The sequence below is a fragment of the Onychostruthus taczanowskii genome, unplaced genomic scaffold, assembly GCF_017590055.1.
Source record: "Onychostruthus taczanowskii isolate IOZ18803 unplaced genomic scaffold, ASM1759005v1 scaffold32, whole genome shotgun sequence".
Taxonomy (NCBI): Eukaryota; Metazoa; Chordata; class Aves; order Passeriformes; family Passeridae; genus Onychostruthus; species Onychostruthus taczanowskii.
Window position 1 is genome coordinate 5462928 of NW_024500572.1, and position 18564 is coordinate 5481491.

The window sequence follows — 18564 nt, forward strand, 5'->3', positions numbered from 1 at the left end:
GGTAGAACAGCTTTGCTAAGAAGCAACCAACATGGAAAAAACCCCCACACTAACAGTTAAAAAAGCATTTAAAAAGTTGCTTTGTCAGGAACAGAAACAGGGCAAACATCCTTTGTACAAGGTACATCCTTGTACCCCCTTTACAACACTGCTGTGTAATCAAATAGCAACCCATACAGGCAGAGAACAATTTGCTATTCTGAAGAGGAACAATCAAAATACAGTTCGTAGGCCTTATCTATTGTATCAATACACAGTGTGGATGCATCTCACTTTTAGCATACAGAAATCTCCTTCCATATGAAGCTGTAAGGTTGATTTTGAGGAGGGAAATGTGCTTACATTTCTTTTGGCCATTGTAACACATATAGAAAGCAAAAAATGGTCTTCATGTAGTAGCATGGCTTTACACATAAATTTTAATATCACAGCATAGTATGCCACATTCTTATTTCTTTGAGCTGAATTCGTAGTGAATGTAGCATTTTTAAGTGATGAAATACTGAAAAACAATAGCAGTGTTCTGTTAGCTTGGCACTGTGGGTTTTTTTTGTGACAGGTTCAGAAGTATTTAGTTCTTCCTCACACGTACAGTCTTCTTTCCAAGGGCCGTAACCCCATTTTGTTTCCATTCACTCAATTTCGATTCCATTTTATCTGGCATTCTATCACTTGTGGACACTGGAACAGAGAAGGCTTAAAAATTTGTAACAGTTGCTAACAAAGTTCAGAAAATCAACCACATCTCCATTTCAATCCACCAGTATTCCTAGGCAAAACCATTTTCATTCACTATGCTGCCCTCTTTCCCCACCAGTCAGTTTCACATACAGTTGTTCAGTGTTTATACATCAGTTGCGCTTTTTTTTACCTGTAGCACACTGGCAGTTTGTTGCCAGTTGTCATTATTAAATAATTATTTAAAAAGTCATAACAGTTGCTATTTCTTTAGGAGGTTCATTTGTGTTTTCAGTTCAGTTAAGGCTTACCTCTTCTTTCTGCATAAATAACCCAGACGTCCCAGGACTGCAAGGCCGACTATTCCAAATACACTGCCAATAACAATTACTTGTTTGATACCTGAAAAAAAGAGACCAACCACAAAAAAACCATGAAGGCTTTTCTACACATTTCTTCATATCTGTTTGAATGCAGTCACATGACAATTTTTGAAATGGTACAAATAGTGCTAATTTTTCTGTTCTCTTTATTTGAGGAACTGCCTCCCTTGGCAGTGGGATTGCACTAAATGATGTCCAGAAGTCCCTTCCAACCTTTCATCCTTTCAGATTCTCTGAAACTGGTAAAGATTAGGAACTCACAGAATTCCTACATTTGATTGTTAGGGCAGGTGGCTGCAAAAGCTTTCTAACACAAAGGGTGGCTAGTGGTTAATATGTAGTCAACATTTTGCATGTGCAATATTGACATGGAACTGTCAATCCCAACTGAAATGGTTTTCAATCCTTATTCCATATGGTTTGACTACTTTAAATATTTACCCCTATTTTGGCATTAAATTTTCAAACTACCTTTGCTGCTTAATAATCTACATAAAAGAGAAGTGACTGCTCTGATGTGGGTACATTGAACTGCATCAGAGAGTTTGAACACACTAAAACACGAAAAGTGTCAACTTGATTCTGTGACTGCCTAACAAGGACACCTGAAAGACAGAAAGAAACCAGATATGAAACAAATTTTGAATAAAAATTATCATTTTGTTTTCTTATTCTTCTAAGCAGTGGCAGATTACCATGACACATAAGAATATTTTTAAAAGTTAGGAGATGCAGCATGTGGAGTGAACTGTCTGGGAGAAACAAAAATTCCTACATTTTGTATCTGAGCCTTAATACATCAGGGCTGCATTTCTGTCAGCCTTCCTTCCTTCCATCACTTTGTCACACCCGCCCAACCCACAGCCTAGCACACAGTGATGGCAGAGTGGCAGAACAGACACTTCTGTGATCCTAGAACAGATTATTCAGCTGGTAATTTAATTTATAATGAAGCTTAAAGAAAGAAATGGGATACATAAACTGTTTCATAAGCATTGGTCCATCATCCAGTAACTTCTGAACAAGGCTTAATGTTTGTTTTACACATCCTTCACTGGGAGGCACCCAGTCTCTGCCAAGTGATGAGAACCCACCACTGGCTAAAGAAGTTAGTCCAGTAGTGATTTGCCTCTGTTGTGAAATCTTTGTGTTTAGAAAAAGCACAGAAGACTAATGAGATTTCTGACAGCTTTTCAAAATGAACAGCATTTACACAGAGCCTGAGACTGGAAAAGGAAATCTAAAAGTGAATAGAGGATGGGGGAGAAAGGAGAAAGTAACCCAAAAGACAAACAAAACTAGATTGCCCTTAACATCTCCATATTGTCTGTCTCAGAAAGACTGTATGTACTTATGTTGCCACTATCTTATGATTTTTAGCTGGATATTACATCTCATTTTACTAGAATCTCCTTTTTGCATTTGCTGGATGGCTTCTTTGTTCTTCCTCTTTGTGATATTCTGTGAAGAGAGCTTGCAGTGGTACTGGCAAGACTTGCAGTGGGATTGTAATTAGAAGCATAGCAAAATAATTATTAGCAGAGGATTTCCATGGAAACTTTAGTCCAAGGAAGCAAAACTCAAAAACAACAATATGCAGGCCCAAAAACATAATTTGTATTTGAAGTTTCGAAACACCGAAATGGATTATGTAAAATAACTGGCATTACATTTTCTTGTTTCCACCTCTTTTCCCATCCAATTTTCATGGTTCCCATGCCTTTATTTTAAATATTCTCTTTTGAAAAGGCATATAGCAACTAAAAAAACCTTGATGATTTGCATGACAGAGCTTGAATTTGATGTGCCACAAAACTGCAGCCCTGTAAAGAAATACACCTGTAAGCTTGGAATAACAGAGGGCTGGGCCCTGTGCTCCTGACCAGCATGAAAGAAATAATTTGACAAAGTGTGTGTTTGATAGTTCACTTTCAAAGTAAAAAAGTGACTGCTGATCACAGTGGCTAGGTCTGTGGTCACCCATTCAGGCACCCAGAAATCGGGAGGGGCTGTCCGTTAATTTTGTCAGGTTTAGTCATTAATTTTTCTGGTTTCAAGAAGGTCTTTGTCACAGGACTTGATAAAATGGATGTTGGTGAAACAGCAGCATGCTGCTGTGTAAAGAGAAAAACAATAAAGAAAACTGACCTCAGGAACAACAGATTTTGACAACACAAGGACCTCTTCTGTTCTGGAGAAGAGAAGGTTTGGGGGATGGAGAGTAGAGAAAATAGCCAAATAGAGAAGTAAGACAAGGAAAACTGGTCCTGGATTTCAGCTGTGTCTTGGACCAGAGGCAGAAATGTATTTAGTGGAAAGCAAGCACTAGCTGTCCATGCTATAAAAATATGAGTAGTTTAGATATTAGTGAAAGGAACTTTGAACTGTATTGCCTCTCTTCTCTGTAGAGACCTGGGCCTGTCAATAAAATAGCATTCTCAGACAAACACTGACATCTAGCAGAACACCTTATGGAAGAAGGAGAAACAAGGCTAGCTGTAAATGCCACTAGTAGGGCATAGCAGTAAGAAAAAAAGAATGGAGAAATTTGTATTTTATATTGTGTTGCTCAGTTGTTGGTGTTGTCAGTATCCTGCTGCTGTGGACAGCATTGCCATACTCCAACTTCCTGCAGCTAATAGAAACCATCAATTTTGGTTCACACTGCAAATGAACTAGAACACCAAATATCAAATAGTAAGGAAGATCTTTGTTGTAATAAGATCAATAAAATTCTTTCACACCTTGTTTCTCTTTGTCACCTTCCAGGAAAGCATTGGAAAACATTGTGGGTTTTGTTTGCTTATTCACAAAGCTGTGTCATGTCTCCATCCTTCTGAATGTAATCACTGCATATCTTCCAGCTCCTTTCCTCTGATCTCACAGGGCTGCCTTTCTGTCCCCCTTTTGCTAGTGTAAATGTCAGCATCTGTTTTGCTTATTGAGACTGACTGGCTTTTATCCAGTATGTATGTGGTTGATGGCAGCAGTGGAAAAATATTCTTAGCTTTCAGCTTGGCAGAAAGTTTTGCCATTGCCTTTTTAAGATCTGGCCTTTGTGAATTTTTCTGCTGCCCAAACTCACTGCAGTTCATCTTACAAATATTACTAAGTTCAAATATTTACTAACTCACTGCATGGCAAATGTACAAGCAATTGGTACAGGCAGCAGAGGCTGATGAAATGTGCCAGCATGACAGGAATTCGTTGCTGATGTGAAGCGCACTTTCCACATTTCTTTGGAAGGGTCTTAGAATGTAGAATCTGTTAGTATGAATTATTTGATGAGTGCTTTTGGGAGCTATTAACTCAGCATTGAAAGTGCTTCAACATGCCATCTGGCCTTGCACCACCCTGGTGCTTTGAAATATTGCCATCTTGAGGACATTTGGAGTCTATGTGGTGAATGAATAAAAAGAAAATTTTGGGCTGTTTTCTGTAAATCATAGAGACAGCCTATGCTACTAAACTGCTACTAAATCCAAGAATCCCAGGCTAACTGATAATCTATTAGTAGTAACACAAGAGGGGGAATAAATCTATGTTGTTTATACTAAATACTATTGCATCATTCACAATACTTTTACTGCTGTAGAATAATAGAATTATATTTTGAGATAACATAATCTTTTAGAAAAAAAAAGAGTGAAAGGGTTCAACAAGTGTGGGCTGTGTCTGCTCTTGAATCACAGAATCACAGAAGAGTGGAGGTGGGATGGGACCTCTGGGGGTCATTTTGTCCAACTCCCCTGTTCAAGCAGGACCACCCAGAGTGAGTTGCCCAGGACCATGACCTGACAACTTCTGAATATCTCCAGGGAGGGAGACTCTGGAACTTCTCTGGGCAAGCTGTGCCAGTGCTCAGTCATCATCACAGTTAAAAAGGGGTTTCTATTGTTCAGAGGGAAGCTTCTGTGTTTCAGAGCATGCCTGTGGCCTCTTGTCTTGTCCCTGAGCACTACTGCAGAAATCCTGGCTCCATCCCCTTTTCACCCACCCTTCAGGTACCTGTACCCACTGATAAAACAAAAACTTTAATACCTCCACCAGAATGCACAAAACCACCATAAGTCACCTGTTATTTAGATTTGATTAATAGTTTTTCTACAAATATAGACATCTCATGTCCAATGTTTTACCAAGTAAGAGAAGTTGCTTTTGTCAAGGGCCATCATGGTGTACTGAGATTGCCTTGTCCTTGATAATGATTTTTCAGTGACAATATGTGATATTTAAAAGGCAACAGACCTGTTACTGGGCTGCACTGGGGTGTGTCTCCTGACCAGGCTCCTGACACTTGGCAAGTTCTTTCCTGTGACCCTCCTGTGAGTTCATAGCCCTCATTGCAGCTGAAATTGATGGTTGAGCCCAGCAGGTAGTTAGTATTATTCTTTCTTCCATTGGTTGGATGATCCAGCCAGCCACAAGAGATCACTAATAAAAGAGACATATTTGGTTAGAGTATTTAGGACTTAGACCAGCAAACCTCCATTACAATGATTCAAACAGCATTTTAGTGGCAACTCATGGAAAAACAAAGATTTTTAGGCTATCTGAAAGACAGTATTTCCTGCTACTTTTAAAATTTATTTTGATGTCCAAGGAAGACAGCTTAATGTATATAAAATGAAGATAAATTTTCTATGCTGTGGTGTTACAGTGGAAGAAATGGAAAGAAATTTATTTTGAGTTTGCCTAAGTATTCTATCAGTACAGAGATTTCCTGGTACAAAGATGATTCCCCATGATCAGATTATTTATAGGTGCATGAACCTACAGTTAAGCAAAGCCTCCTCATAGATGCCCTGTAGGAATAACTGTGGTGATGCTCCCTATGGGCTGTTCACTTAAGGTTTGGACTTGATGATCCCAGTGGGTCCCTTCCCACTCAGAATATCCTGTTATTCTGTAATGATGTTTTGTGGAATACTGTATCACCTGGCTCTAGATGTTCTACCAGCAGCTTGTGATTCTGATGGGAAAGTCTTGTGGAACTTCCCACTGGAAGGCTTCTTGTGGTCAGGACATCAAATCTGCAGAATGGGTCAGAGCCACAGTGTGAGACCATCTCTTCTAGCAGGGGATCAGCAGGGTCCTCATGAGGGGAGAACACGGGCAGAAAGGAGGCATTGTGCTTGTCCCCATGAACGAAACTGTTCAGTAAGAACTCCGTGTCATAAGTAAAGAGAGAAGTTCCATTTTCAATTGCCCCTTGAGAGACAGAGACAGAAAGAAAGATTCACATGTAACATTGCCAACTAGACTACCTTCTGCTATTAATCCAGGTGTTTATCTACAGAAATGTGGCTGGAAGAGATATAGGAACAAAGTGCTGAACACTCCATCATGGTTCTGTTTTCACTCCCCACATGGGTAGAGGAGGGCATATTTATCTTACTGCCTTCTCTTCCCCCAGTACTGGTTGCTTGGCATAGACTTCATTTCCTAGTCCTTAAATCATAAGCTGTCTTAAATATGTAAAGAAAATGTAATAATAGACCATAGAAATTACTTACAGCTAGCTCCAAATTCAAACACCTGCTGGGGACTTGCATGAACTGACATGGTGGTTTTATTCTTGAAGGTGTAGTCATCCTCTGGATTGCCATTCATTACCCCAAAGAGACCCCATGTGTGATTCGTAAACTCCTCTGGGAGCAGAATTGTCAGGGTCAGAAATCCTCCAGTTCCCCTTATTTCCACTCCAGCCCCAGAAGAGAACATCACTGTGATGTTCTGATCAGGTGTAGAATAGAGAAAGAGACCTATAACGAGAGGAAGAGGACAAAATAGCTAATTATCCACAGTGAAAAAATTGTTGTGTTTTAGCATCAGTTTAAATCATCAGTTTTAACCATTTTTCATACAGCTTTTCCTCCCCTCCACTCTGAGCTGCACTCTGAGAACATTTAAAGGGAAGCCACACCTTCACTAAGTTGTGATTAGATGGCTACTAGAGAGTGGCAGCAAAGAGATGTCCACTGTTGATGTAAGATGTCTCCTGCCACTGTCCCAGCCCAGAAGCTTAAAGATATGAGATGTTCATATCAGAGAGTGCCTGTGAGCTGGAAGCACCACTGTCAGTGGGCACAGTTTTCCTCTCCTTCTCCCTTGTCTTGTCAACACCTCCCTAGTATGGCTTCTTCTCCAGGCCCCTCAATGTCCTTTTCATTTTTTTTCCTCCCTGCATCTCTGCTTCTGCAGCTCCTTGTCAGTGTAGCCTTCCACCTGCTCTTCAGCCATGTGAGGAATACTGATTGCTAGCCACAGAAATGTTCCTCTGCTGAATAGGGGGATTACTGTTAAAATGGAAGTGATGTATGATGAGTATTTGTCAAATTATCATTAAAAGTAATCAAACGATCACAGCCCTGTTGGACAAAAAGTCAACTTTTTGTCTTTTTGTCTTTTCAGTCTTTTTGGCAGAAGAACAGAGGAATAATATCTAACCTATTGAGAGAGCTCCCAAGAGGTAAATATGAAATGGAGTTATATTTTAGCATATATTTTACTTATATTTCACTATATTTCATTTCATTTGCTAGGCTTCATTGCATTAGATGCAGTAAGCTCAAAGCAGAATGTAAAGGACAGATTTAATTCCATTCACTGTCTTCAGGATGAGGAGGAAAACCACTGCTCTACAAACAGGTGAGAGAGGACATAGAAACCATGGACACTGGAGCCACCTGTTAGAACGCTTGACAAAAGGATGCTGAAAAAAGAGTTGAAATGCATGCACCTAGAGACACTTTTAACTGTCCATGGGCTCCATCAGAATGAGAGGCTGATATGTATAACTAACCTTTCAAGTCCATCCAGGTTTGTTCAGAGAAGCTGAGAACCCTCTGGTTCAGGAGGACCTCCAGGTGCAAATCCTCAGAGTAGCGCACTTCAATCACATCAGAGCTGTTCTCCTGCATGGCCACTGCAGACAAGCCTGTCCCCTGAGCCCCAGTTCCTTCCAAATGAAAAAAACCAACACTGCTATCAAAATGTATCAGCTGGCAGCTGTGCCTATTGCCTGATTTCAAGAACTGGCCTTATGTTTCCTTATTGATGAGAATGAGCATGGAGAGAAATAAGAATTTTTTTGGAGCTCTTAAACACAGTGGAAAAGTTTACACTTCCATTACTCACACCCAATAAAACTAGCAATTAAACTTTGATTGGGAAGTTTTTCCTGAAGATGTCTGCTTTCTGATTATCTTCAGAATGGTGACTGTTCACAAATGGCCAAACAAGAAAACTAGAGACAACAGAGACGACAGGAGGATTGCTGCTAAGTACAAATCAAGCAAATATCAAATCTCAGTTCTGCAAATCTCAGAAGTTCAGAAGCTCTGCTTCCTCTCTTATCAACTTACCATTGGAAAAGTGTGCCTGCTGTGTCCTCCCTTGCACTCTCAGGGATGTGAGATCAGACTCTACCAATGTGTATTCTCCTAGGCCATTGAAGGTGAAGTTCAGACCATCAAATGTAAAGAAATGAGGATCCCCAAAAGCAGATGCTATTTTTAAAAGCAAAAAGAGAATTAAGAACAAGCAAAATTCACAACCTGTTACTCCTCAAGTTCATGAGAAAGGAAAGAGGCTAGAAGTCTGCATCACATGCAATATATGGGGAGATTTGGACATGAATACAGGGCCATCGCCTTATCTTAGCATCCATATCCTTTGCACCCTTATCCCCTTTTGCACTTCCAACTTCCATGTAAATTGCTCCAAGTTGCTTCTAATTTACCTTCTTTTGTATGCTTTAATCTGTATAGTAACTAATACAATGCACCTTGCCATCAAGTTGTAAAGTTGTATTTTCACAAATTCAAACTCTGCTTCTGCCAATACTTTTGATGGGGTTTCTTTAAGCAGCCAGACCACCCATGCATGACCCCTAACTACCTAATGCTAGGCCCTCTGCAGTTTTCTCCTTTTTTCCTGATGCAAGCCACTGCCTCTTTGCACTTCTTTGTGGGAGGCCAAGTCCTGCTGGACACCTCATAGAAGGCAAAATGTGGTAGCAACAGAGGTATGGCAAGATCTGATGACTGAGTTAAAAGCAAGTGAGAGAAAACCAGACGCATTGTAAATTGTAAAACTTTCTTATTTGATATGAATATTTCTCATCATGATAGCTTTTCTAGCTACTTTCTACCTGTCATTAACCATCTCTAGCCACCTTTTTTTCTGAAGAAGTCCACACTGATGATATAAAGCCGTGGACATTGACTACTATGCTTTGACTATTTAGGTTCCAGGGGTGAGTGAGATGCTCAACCGCAGAAAATCTTGCAGCACAATTAAAAAACCCATACAGATTTTATAAGTGATAGATCAATAGAAACCTCCCATGGAATTTTTCCACAGGACATTGTACCCTCATCATTGTCAACTCATATATACACATGTAGAAATATTCTAAAAGCCAAGACTGTATGAAAAATCTACACTCCATAAGGAAAGTCTGGAGCCCTTACCAGCTCGGGGAGGGCGGTACGTCCTGCAGTCACTAGAGGGCCGCCTTTTCATATAGAAGTCACAATTCTCAGACCACAGGCAGCAGTAATAGAAGCTGATAACATCATAAAGCCAATGGGAAAAGCCAGGTATCCGAGGAGGCTTCAAGAAAGGTGGCGAACCCCAGTCATGTCCTCGATCAGGTGTGCTGCCTCCGGTGGAGTCGCGTGTGAGGATTTGGGTTCCCGTGGAGTCATAGCAGCACTGCTGGCCAGCCCCATACTGGGGACTGATTGAGAAAAGCAGCAAGAAAATCATCATTTAGCTCTGTGGGGTCCGTTTCTATTTAGGGGTTGCTTACTGACTTTTTATGGATACAGCTGAATATTTCGTTTGCCAAACTCTATCTGATGTACAGTTAGACTTCACCCCTGATTCTGTGATGCTGCTGTCTCTGGGGTAAAAGGATTAATCAAAAAAAATGCAGTTTAAAAATGTACTTTACCTGGCTTGAATAGCTCTTACACAATGCACAGCACCAGGATGATAAGTACACACGCTCCCCTTTTCAATATCACAGCCATAATCTGTCTGAAAAAGATCAATGTTCACACTTAATGGGGTTCTTTCCTCATTGTCCTTTCTGTTCTTACATTCTGTTCCCACCCTTTGTATCTGGCATGTGTGTTAAATTGACATGAACTGCTTAAGGTTGTGTTGAATAGCGTGGAATGATAGGAAAAATAGTGAATTTAATACTCAAGTGTCTGGAGCAACATGTCTGACCTGAACATTTTGTAGTCTGTTACAACAGACCTTGAAGAACAAATGCAGCCAGATGGGATTCAAGTGTAAGTGTACAACAAACACAGACACAACAGAGTAAATGTTTATTCTGTGTTCTTAGACAGAGGCAGTAGATCTATTCTTTATCTTCACAAGCTTTTACACATTATGTTTGGAGCTTCATAACCAGAATAGTAACAATGTTTACCTTTTTTTTTTTTTTTAATGCATAAACACATGCCACCATTTGGTCCCATAAATAGGAGAGGAAGTCACTCTCATCTGGTCCTCAGATCAGCAGTGTAAGTGAAAGTGTAGACTGAATGGCAATTGATTTCTTAGCTTTTGTTAGTTCCTTGATAACAGTGAAACTGAGAAGGAGGAAGGAAGCAGGATAAATGAAATAATGGATTACAGCTCTGGGCTTGAGTTCTGAAGTATAAGGCAGAAGGGTTTGCAGCAAAGTGTGATGAACTAGGCAGAAATAGTTTGTCACAGCATGGAATATCATCTTCAAACACAGACTGTGATCTTGTAGGATCTCAAAGAAGCCATCCCTGCTCCCAGCTCCTCAGAGTGTTTACAGTCTACTATTGGAACTACTGTTTTAATTCCCTGTTTGAATGTCATTTCCATCTCCTATTCTATAGACACTTTTATTCATACTACCTAGATAAGCTGTATTTACCTCTGCCATTTGATATGCTACTTGGGCAAATTTAAATGTAACTTAATTTCTTTCATGATGTTTAGAGAGGGAACAGGGGTGTGTGTGGAGTTTGGCACTCCTTAAGCTTCCACCTGGAATTGAAATAAGCCAGAGGGATCAAGTAATAACTTACGTGGAACCTGCCAGTGTCAGCTCTTGCCTGTGCCAAGGTGCAAGGGCAGTCTATAATCTCTTCCAGGAAGTTTGGAAGCAACTCTTCCTTTCTGTCCCATTCCATACATTTTGCAGTTGCCCATGCTTTTGGGTCATTTCTGAAGGTTTTCTCAAGGTGCCAAGCCAATGCATGGTCTGAGCTCCAGATTGATGGAATGTTGCTGGGGGGTGGGGGGAAAGAGAAACAAAAAATAGGTCTGATAGCTGAACAAGCACTATTTTGACAGTAGCACTGTGGCTCAATTGCTAATTATAATTAAAAAGCATATTTTGACTTTTAAGTTATTTCATTGCAAAGCCCACTGCTTTCTTTTTCCTTCAAAAAGTTATGGCAAATCAAAATTTTCCAAATTCAGGAGGTGACAGGACAGCATGCAGCAAGTATGCAGTAATCACAATCTATTTTAGAATCATGATTCTGACTTACATGGATCCTTTTAGAGGAAGGTTTTGCATTCATGCCTTTTGACATTGCAATTTCATTAGGCCAGAATGAAGAATATCTGGATTCTTTAACAAAACATAACAACTGCACCCCAGCAATATCAGGACTAATGGCTACAGAAACCATTCAGAATCCTTGAAATGTTTCAAAGCCACTCTGCTTTTCCCCATGAAAAAAAAATCTTAACAAAGTGTAATAAAAAACCAAAACCCTCTAGAAGGAGAAAAGGTTATCCTTGTCTGGGTAGCAACTCCTAAATGTTCAAAAAGGTTTTGACATTTTAGCAATATGTTGTAACACTGAAGAGTTGGCATTAATATACTCACAGAGTCTACACTATCTACATCAAACCTGCAGATATGGAAGAATTATGAAGGAATATCCATGGAGCACTTACACAGGTAGTTCACCAAAAATCATGGGGAAATATGCAATGAAAAAAAAGAAAATGGGCATAAAATTTGAAGGAATGCAAAAAACCTGCACACAAAATAGAAGAGGAAGGCCTGTGGCTGCAGTGACTGAAGTTCTACAATTAGGGACTCCTCCACAGTTGTGACAAAACAAAAAAATCAGCAGATCCTAGTCTGGTGACAGCATGGGCTTGGCTGGAGTAATTTTCTTCACAGCAGACACGTTTTAGATTTGTGACCAAGAGAGTGCTGATAACACACCAGTGTTTTATCTCCTGCTGGCATGGTGTCAAGGTCTTCTCTGTGTCTCATGCTGGCCCCAGGGAGAAGGCCAGGAGGGAGCACAGCTGTGACAGCCAACCCAAACTGACCAAAGGGATATTCCATGCCCTAGACCAGCATGTCCATCAATAAAACTGCAGGAGTGCTTTTCTAAAACAGCCCTTACTGGGTGACTGACTGTGCATCAGTCTGCTCGTGGTAGACTTTATGATTCTTCCTCCATGCTCCTCTTTACTTAGTAAACTGTCTTTATGTTGACCCATGAGTCTTTCTCACTTTTGACCTTCCAGTTTTCTCCCCATTTTTTCCCATTAAATGGAGCCTGAGTCTCAGTTTTGGAATGCCAAAGGAGACAACAGCTTATAAGGTAGCTATTATTATCATCATTATTATTATTGTTATTGTTGTTATTATGTTGTTGTTGTTGTGATGCACTTGCCTCTGCCCATCAAAATAGTTGCTGGGTATAATTCTCAAAATTCCATAGTCCCAAGTACTGTAATTTCCTTCGGCAGGTACAGGAATGAAAGAATATTTCCCTGTATTGGGGGTTTCTCTTGCCAAAGTATAAAGGTATTTCCATTCACCCCTCCAGTTTTCTGAATAACTGTCACCTGTCAGATAGAGGAAGAAAAGGGTTTTGGATGCTGGAAAAGAGCAATAGCCACAAGATTGAAATTAGATGTCTCCACCCATATGTAAATGAAGAGGAAAAGCTGACATTATTGTCATCAGTTATTTATACTTGCAGGTGTCAGTGAAAGTGGTCACAAGCTGTGCAGAGCTCTGCACAGAAGTTATGTGTGTGATAAATGCTTGCAGGAAAAGGGTCACTTTACCTGTTTCCTGGTATCCCCAGACTTCTATGTTGATGTGGGTTGCTGCAAGTGTCTGGTGTGTCCAGGTAAGAGTTAAGTTTCCACCAGTGTTGGAGGTGCCATAGTATTGCCATTTTGTCTCATTTACCAACGTGCATTTTTCTTCATCTGAAACTTTGCTGTGATGTACTGCATTGCAGAGCAGAAAAAGAGGGTTAATGACATTTTGGCTTTGCAGAGTCCTGAGAAAGTGCTACTCTATCATTTAAGATTTAGCAGGATTTCCCCTGGGTATGTTTTACTCAGCATGGGATGCATGACATGAAAAGAATAGGCTGAAGCTGAGAGAATGCAATGCTTACTAATACTTGCAGTCCTTAGAATGCAACACCACAATGCAATTATTTGAAGAGAGGACAAAAAGGGACAGAAGTAGGGATGAAGTGGGAGCTGTTTTGGTCAACCTCATTTTTAAACAGAACTTTTTATCAGTTAATGCTGCTGCTGCTACTCAATTGCTGTGCAAGTTCAACTCTCAAAAGATGAATTAACATGAGGCTAGTGAGACTTCCTTTTCTGAGGCCTGTTAAGGAAAAATAAAACTGATCAAAAGGAAAAGACTTCTGTAATCTTGCATGCATGGAGGAAGAATATAGGAAGAAGAGGGATGCTGTAGATATAAGTAACCTGATAACCAAGTTCCAGAGTAGGGAAACGTTGCCCCAGCATCTGTAGAAACTTCAAAAGGGATGAAACCAGTCTCATAAAGCAATGGAGAGATGCAGTGGGCTTTTCCATCCTTGTCAATATAGCCACTGGTTCTGATTTGCTTCTTGAACCTGTAGATGTTGAAAACACTTTTCAGTGTCAGCACAGATAGAAGGAAAATTCTGAATGTGCTTCAGCAAGCAACCTTTTGTCATGTGTGGATCATTTCAAGTCTGGGGCTGTTTTGCTTGTAGCAGGGAATATAAACTGGGAAAATCTGCTCATTACATCAATGTGAATTCTGCTGTGAGCTGCACAAATATACAGCAATCCACAAACCTTCAACTTACTGTTTAATTACTAGGGGAGTGAGACATGATAAATTAGCAACAAAGGGGCAACAGGAAGAGGAAAATAACATTATAGCATTAGTAGGATTACAGGGTGGCTAACAGCGACCATGATGCAGTAATTGCAAATTTCTGGTTTGTTTTTTTTTTTCCCCTGGTAAGTCCTGTGAGGGCACTTAAAAGCAATTTCATGCTCTTCTAGATTTTCTGTTGCAAAGGTTAACTCAGAAGGCACTGCTTGTTATTTAACCATTTGATTCTAGTTAGGGCTCTTGCCCAGAGTCCTAGGGGATAACCCCACATGTGATTCTTCAAGCCTGATATATTTGGACTGAATATCTACTCCAAGTATCAGAGGGAGCTGGGGCCTGCCAGGAAATAGTACCTTTGCTTTTCTGCACTGGAATTTGCCTTGGCTATAATTATGTAACTCTGCAGGCACACAGTTTTGTTCTACAGAATGAATGCCTTTGGTCAAAGGTTTTCCAAATAAAGAATTGAAAACCTGTTCAGGTACTGCTACCCAGATGGGAAGGACTCCAAATTCTCACTCAGAACCTTCTGTGGAAATAATAGCACAACATCTGGGTCATCAAAATTCAGTGTACTGTATGTATTGCATGTGCCACTGTGCACCTAAGTGTGATATAGGCTGACACATTTAGGATCCACATCTTTCTCTTACAGGAAAACATCAGCTGTCCTACCTACATTTCTGTCTTGCTGTTTTCTCATTCAGATTAAGAAATAAATACTTCTTTCCCACAAAGGGAAACACTAAAGAAATATTGACAATCAAGTGCTCTGAAAAGAAACTCTTTTCAAAAAGTCACTGTTTTAATATGTTAAGGGAAGAATGAGCAGAGTTATGACTGTACCACACAATAACTCAACCTAAAAAAAACAATCCTGTGTAGAAATACAGTCAACAGGTATCCTTAAGGGTGAGAGTGAGCAGAACTTTTGTACTTTTCAGGATTCTAACAACTTTACAAGTTTTCACTCCTGTATAGACTGGTCTTGTTTTGTGCTAATTGCCTATTTTTGGAGAGTGAGATTATAAAGTTTTGCCTCCCTTTGGCAGAGGAATATAAAATCACGGCCCACCTGCATTTTAGCACAGAAGAGGGATCAAAAGCTGTGTTGTTAATCAAAAAGTCTTTGCCTCCCATAAGAGATCCTGAGTATGGAGAAATTTGAAGACAGAATTCCTTATAATCAGGACAGCATGTCCCCAAGGACTGGCATGTCACCTGGCAAGAACAGGTACCAAGCAGCTCCCCACATCGCTGTGCACAAGAGTCTTGAGCTCCTTGTTAAAGGAAGAAAAAAAAACCAGTCAGGAATGTTATTGAACTCTTCTAGATGTTCTCTGAAGCACAAGTACATCACCCAAAGGACTGCTGTAAGTAAATAAAATAGCCTGGTTATGTTAGTTTAGGAGTGTATTTAGGTGAAGGTTGTAATCAACTGCATATTAAGGTTGCTCCATTTTGAACAGCAAAATACATTTATTTACTTCCCAGACAGTATATAATTTCATGAATTCAATGGGTATTTTTACATGTAATAGACAGATAAGACAGATAAATCTCCAGAGCAGCCCCTCAGTGAGTGTCACTAATTACATCTATTTTTGAGAATAAGTCTTAAACATATCAGAACAGGGGAAAGTTAACATCAGCAATGAAATGGGCTCCAACACAAGTTTATTAAGACCTACTTAAAAGTTTTTGTTTTGTGCATTTCACTTGAGTCTGGCCTTTACAAGGCAGGTACACAGACAGGTGAGCAGGCTCTTGGCTTACAGACTGTCAGTAATTACTGGACACCACATGGGAAACTACTCAACAAATAAAACAGTGAGAAGAAGACAAGACATTACAGTAACACTGTCAAAAATAGCAGACATTTAAGGGGAAGTTAATTGAGATGAACAAGCTGCAGAGACAACTGGGAGCACTGAGGACCTTTTGGGAAGTGGAATCTTGCAAGGATAACACTGCTTGGGAACTATATCAAGAATACCATGCAGTGCTGAGATGATCTAGGTAAGTATCAGAAATTCTAAACGTGGACATGGGTCTTGCAAAATTGGAACCAGCTATGAAAAGCTGGAAGATTGATTATTTGGGAGGACACAAGCAAAAAGAAATGCAGGGATCAAGGTGGGTGGTGAAGAACAAGCACAGGAAAATGCAAAGAAGGGAAGTAAAAACACTTGTTCAATATGGGAAGCTAGAAAGTTTTTCTCTGTCTTGAAATATATTTGCTCCATTCTCCAGATTGTCTGTTTATTTACAGAAGAGATCCACTGGCCTGCTGGAAATTACAGAGGAAGAGACTGAAAATGAAACCATGCAGGTAAAAGCTGGCCTGTGTGTCTTTGGTATCAACAATTTCTCACCTGAAGTACAATTTCTTATTCTGAAGTAGAGAAGTCAAAAAAGTTTGCAGTTAAAAGCAGCAAAATGTTTGAAAATCACTTACCTGCATTCCAAAGAGCAGTGAGGGTGGAAAGAATGAAGAAAGAAACATCCAAGCCAACGAATTTCATATTTTGTCCAGATGATTCAGGATGGCTGATTGTGGTAGTCCCTGTGCTAGTCTGGAAAAAGCCTTCAATGGAAACGGGTGTCCAGAAATAAACAAGATTCTCGCTGTTCAAAGGTTTGTTGTAAATTACTGAAGCAAAACAAATTGAATGAAATGCTCCATTTCAGAGGTCATCTCCAATCCAGGAAAAGATTGAAGGGGAGATAGTCGCTGCAACTCCTTCACATTAACAGTCAAGTTTTTCTGAAAGGGGGGTAGGTGTTTATTGTTTTACGAGCATTTCTGCTTCAAAGCTCAAGGCCATGGGGTCATTGGCAAAAGTTCTATGCTTTAATTTTGCTGCAGGAGCTAAAACCTGTTATCACTTAGGAGAATGATAAAGAATACGTGCTGACAGTACAGTTTAGTTCAGAAGATGATGAGATACTGAGGAAGCATGCTTACTGCACTGGATGTGACAGCATGAGGGCTGATTTAAATGAAGGTAGACCCCTCCTTTTCCCTCATTTTAAGAGGTTAAATTGAAGAAAACTCACCCCTTTTCATCATTTTAAGGGCTTAAATCAAAGGGTTCCCCTCCATTTCAGAGCACTTCTGCCTGTTCCCCAGCACCACGTCTCTCGTGTGGGAGCAGTCCTTGGATATATGCAGTTTTGGAGGTGGAATTGAAATTCCAGCAATGGGATCCAGGCGGAGAATGGCAGCAATGCCAGCTCCTTTCCATAGGAAGGAAAGCAGGCAGCCCCAGTGTCTCCGGGGCGGGTGACAGGCTGTCCTGGGGAGGTGAAGCCCCAAGTCCTCTCTGTCCTGGCAGCTTTTGTCTGGGAGCAATCCTCGGGTATATTGGATTTTGTGGGTGGAATCCGAGCGGCGGGCACATGAGCAGTGCCTGAGATGCCTCGCTGGTGGCACCTGGTGACTCACAGCGCTACTGCAAAGCACAAATGAGCTCCTGGGCAGCGCTTGCAAGGGAAATTCGTGCTCAGAAACTGCAAACCATCAACATGCACAGGAACAAGAAACTGCAGGCTGGAGCTGGGCTCCGAAAGCAAGGGAGCTGAAAGTGTTTCTTTGGACAAACCCATATGGAGAAATTCCCTTTTTGTCTCATCAGTCTGGGTCTGTAAGAGACAATAGAGTTGTTAGTAGCACTTAAACATCTCAAATGTTTTTATCTCTCAGGGAACTGGGCCAGCACTGAGCTATTCCCATGTGCCTGGAGAGCTCTGGGGAGGGGCAAGATGATGTCCCACTTCTGTCTGGGAAAAATGGCAAGAAAATAAAACGTAGTTTCCCTTCTCTCACTGAAGGAATTCTGTAGGACAACATGGACATCACTGCTCCCCCCAGTTTGGGTGAAATATTGATATCGTTTATAAATATTCCCTCTCCTCAGTCCTTCACTGCACAGAGAGGAAATTTACTCTGTCCTTTGTTCCCAACAACACCTTTCCAGCCCAAATCCCAGTTCTCACAGGCACAAACTAAACAGACCTAAGACGTTGGTTCAATCATGGCCTGGAATTCCCAGCTCCATGTTCTCTGGATTGCTCAAGCAAACACTCACAGCAGTCTCGCCTCAGCCCAGAGACTGAGCTCAGACTAAGCCCATCACCAGTGCTGCTGGTTCAGATCACAAAGATGTAGGAGCAGCAATGCTGGGGCCCTGCTGGGATGGCCTTGGCATGGCTTTCCCACTGCCACTGCTCCTAGAGCTGTAGGCTCTTAGGCTCTCTCAAGCCTAAGCCTAGCCCCAGCCCTCACAAAAAAGAATGCCTTGTGTAGGCTGTTGAGTCCTCTACTGG

General features: G+C 40.7%; 1 protein-coding gene across 1 annotated transcript; it reads right to left on the minus strand.

The window, feature by feature from the left end:
- Positions 1 to 604: 604 nt before the first annotated feature.
- Positions 605 to 16760, minus strand: SUSD2 (sushi domain containing 2). The gene is made up of 15 exons (XM_041410054.1): positions 16694 to 16760; positions 15311 to 15515; positions 13833 to 13984; positions 13167 to 13334; positions 12767 to 12941; positions 11147 to 11348; positions 10024 to 10109; positions 9539 to 9807; positions 8429 to 8572; positions 7867 to 8022; positions 6578 to 6826; positions 6000 to 6272; positions 5310 to 5495; positions 990 to 1080; positions 605 to 681 (listed from the first exon to the last, which is right to left on the minus strand). Exons 1-15 carry the CDS (start codon positions 16758 to 16760, stop codon positions 669 to 671), a joined length of 2436 nt encoding a protein of 811 aa, XP_041265988.1. The 3' UTR covers positions 605 to 668.
- Between the last annotated feature and the right edge of the window lie 1804 nt (positions 16761 to 18564).

Excerpts from the sequence above, each read along its gene's own strand:
- SUSD2 (XM_041410054.1), bottom strand. The coding sequence starts at position 16,760 with ATGAAATTCGTTGGCTTGGATGTTTCTTTCTTCATTCTTTCCACCCTC. Across the intron at positions 13,985-15,310 it reads TCTTCTGTGCTAAAATGCAG|GTTCAAGAAGCAAATCAGAA; the intron begins GTGGGCCGTGAT and ends CAACATCTACAG. Across the intron at positions 11,349-12,766 it reads AACTATTTTGATGGGCAGAG|CAACATTCCATCAATCTGGA; the intron begins GCAAGTGCATCA and ends CCCACCCCCCAG.